At 50.4% G+C, this 3008-nt stretch overlaps 1 protein-coding gene across 1 annotated transcript in view; it reads left to right on the plus strand.

Moving 5' to 3' along the window:
• The first annotated feature begins 148 nt into the window (after positions 1-148).
• Positions 149-3008, plus strand: part of POLE2 (DNA polymerase epsilon 2, accessory subunit) — a 16939-nt gene continuing 14079 nt past the window's right edge. Inside the window, exons 1-2 of the mRNA XM_017738809.1 lie at positions 149-226; positions 2461-2597. Coding sequence (XP_017594298.1) covers positions 149-226; positions 2461-2597 — 215 coding nt within the window. The remainder of the gene's footprint in view (positions 227-2460; positions 2598-3008) is intronic.

Genomic DNA, 3008 nt, shown 5'->3' on the forward strand with positions numbered 1-3008 from the left:
GGGAAGCGAGGAGGGTCCAAAGTGTGGGGCGGCACCCGGTGCGGGTCGGGGTGGCAGCGGACGGAGAGTACTGCGCTGCCCCCGGTGCTGGGCAGCAGTGCCGGGCTGAGGTGTGAGGCGGAATAAACCGTGCGGGAGGATGTGAATAATGCGGGAGGATGTGAATAATGTGCGCGAGAGGAGGAAAGAAGCACCGAGAATAGGAGAGCTAAGCACAGACCGCAGGGCAAGAAGGGAAGGAGGAGCTGGGTCCCAAAGTGGGACGGGGTTTAAGACTTTGGACAAGGGAGTGATGGACAAGGGGGAATGGCTTCAAACTGACATAGGGCCGGTTTAAACGGGATATTGGGAAGGAATTCCTGACTCTGAGGCCCTGGCCCAGGGTGCCCAGAGAAGCTGTGGCTGCCCCATGATCCCTGGAAGTGCCCAAGGCCAGGTTGGATGGGACTTGGAGCACCCTGGGATAATGGAAGGTGTCCCTGCCCATGGCAGGGGGTGGAATGGGATGGGCTTTAAGGTCCCTTCCAACCCAAACCATTCCATGATCCTGTGGATTCTGTGATATGACAACCACAGCAGAACTCCCTGTCTCTGAAGGTGAGACAAGCCACGCTCCTGCCAGAAACAGCAGATACGAAACGGTAGCTGATATTAATTAAACAGTTGGGCAGTTCCAGTTCTTACACTGTTGTATCAGCAACTGGGTCAGTTCCAGCTGAACTCTGTGTCCAGCTGGAATTAATGGAATTCAAAAGTAAACAGGTACAGCTCTTCAGAGATAGGAGAACTTGGAGAAATGAGCACTTTTGCATATTATAAAAGGGCACCAGAAAGTAATTGTAAAGATTTTCTTGTGACAGTAGGGCATACACTTCTGTTGGATCTAGGAGGGAAGACATCAATTATTCCCATCAATAATTGATAATATTAATCATAGAATGTCCTGAGTTGGAAGGGACCCACAAGGATCATCCAGTCCAACTCCTGTCCCTGCACAGGCGCCCCAACAATCCCACCCTGAGCATCCTGGAGCTCTGGCAGCCTCAGGGCCGTGCCCATTCCCTGGGGAGCCTGGGCAGTGCCCAGCACCCTCTGGGGGAAGAACCTTCTCCTGATACCCAACCTAAACCTCCCTGACACAGCTCCAGGTATTCTCTCACTGGTGACAGAGTGATCAGCACCTGTCCTGAACTCTTAAAATGAAGCCACGTACTGACAGTGCATTGGGATGGTGGTTAAAATGCAGGAGTCAGCATTTGGAAGAGGTAAGAAAAACATGGGAAGTAGACAAACTATCTGTAGATCTATACATCAGGTAGAGCTGCAATGTGCTGTCTCTGGAGATGTGGTTTTGCCAGTGGAGCAGTGACACACATGAAAATCAGCTGTTTGTCTGTGTAACAAAACAATTCCATGGATCCAGGTAGATGTGCTGGCTGATCCTGGACCACTGGGCTCTCTCCAGTCACTCTCCAGCTGCTGTGATGTCCAGCAAAGCCACGGAAGGCGACGGAGACAAAGATCTGGGCATAGCTTCCAGAGCTCCAGACAGATGGCTCAGTGAAACACAAGGCTGCAGCTCACACTGGAATACTTTTATATCTCTGGTGGGAGGCTCCAGGCAACCTAAGAGAGCCCCCAAATCCAGCAGGATGCTGTAGGAGTGTGCTTTACATTCCCTGTTTGGTCATAGCTTTAGAGAAAGCTATTTTTGGACGAGGGGCACATCCCTTCTCCAGGTGCACCTTCCCTTATGTGGCGAGACATGAGCTGAATGGCAAGATCAGGTTTTCTTAGAAGGAGAATAAGCAGTAATTTTAGCAAATGAAGGTACTTATGTAAGAATTGGGCTTATAATTTGCACCTAGCTGTATGCCTGCGACGAGAAATGAATCATATTTCCTGCCAAAATAGCTGAGACCTGTCAGATCTTTGTCTGAAGAGAGTAGCAGCAGCTTCACCCATGAGCTCACTCCCCGAAGAGGAGTGATTATAAATTATGCAGTTGAGAATGGACTATAGAAAATAGCTGACATTTTTTGTCTGTCTAAATCCCTGCAGTCTTTCAATCCAACTCTTTCAAGAGTTGCTTTGTGAGCCTTCTGTGGAATCAAGCTGTACTTTGAGAGATGGAGATGAGCGTTTGAATGAAATATCAGGTATTTTCCATCTGGAGAGAAGGCAGCTACCCCACAGTCCTGGAACTGTGCCTGTCCCTGGATCCCTGGAAGTGTCCAAGGCCAGGTTGGACAGGGCTTGGAGCAGCCTGGGCTAGTGAAAGGTGTCCCTGCCCATGGCAGGGGGTGGGATGAGATGAGTTTTAAGGTCCCTTCCCATCCAAACCATTCTGGTATTCTGTGATTATGTTAAAACAGCCCTGGAGACCATCCCGTGCTCGCAGGACCAATTCACAGCCAGATGTATTTCATGGATGTTTTGTAGCAAGAAAACCTGAAGTAGGAGAGACTCTGGAGTACTGGAGAGGCAGAGGAACCTGTGCTGGGCCTACAGGAAGAGGAGGGGGCAGAAGAGTTGTCATCTACCATACCTGTAAAGGACTGCCATGGGTTACCATGGCTCAGTTTAAAGACACAGAAGTAAGTAACGAGTGTTTTGGACCAAACCACTACAAGGACCAAAGTGATACCGTGGGTAATTGTATTGGATAACTTGTGTCAGTTGCAGCAAGGGTGTTTTATGGAATCACAGAATGGTTTAGGTTGGAAAAGCCCTCGATGAACATGGGAGTCTGCCAAGGCCACCACTGCTCCATGTCCCCATTAGTCACATCCACACGGCTTTGAAATCTCTCCAGGGATGGGGACTCCACCACTGCCCTGGGCAGCTGTGCCAGGGCTGGACAACCCTTTCCATGAAGAAATTTTCCCAATATCCAATCTAAACCTCCCCATGTGCTAAGGCCTCTTCCTCTCCTCCTGTCCCTGTTCCCTGCGAGCAGAGCCCGACCCCCCCGGCTGCCCCCTCCTGTCAGGGACTTGTGCAGAGCC

The sequence above is a fragment of the Corvus brachyrhynchos genome, unplaced genomic scaffold, assembly GCF_000691975.1.
Source record: "Corvus brachyrhynchos isolate BGI_N302 unplaced genomic scaffold, ASM69197v1 scaffold245, whole genome shotgun sequence".
NCBI classification, from domain to species: domain Eukaryota; kingdom Metazoa; phylum Chordata; class Aves; order Passeriformes; family Corvidae; genus Corvus; species Corvus brachyrhynchos.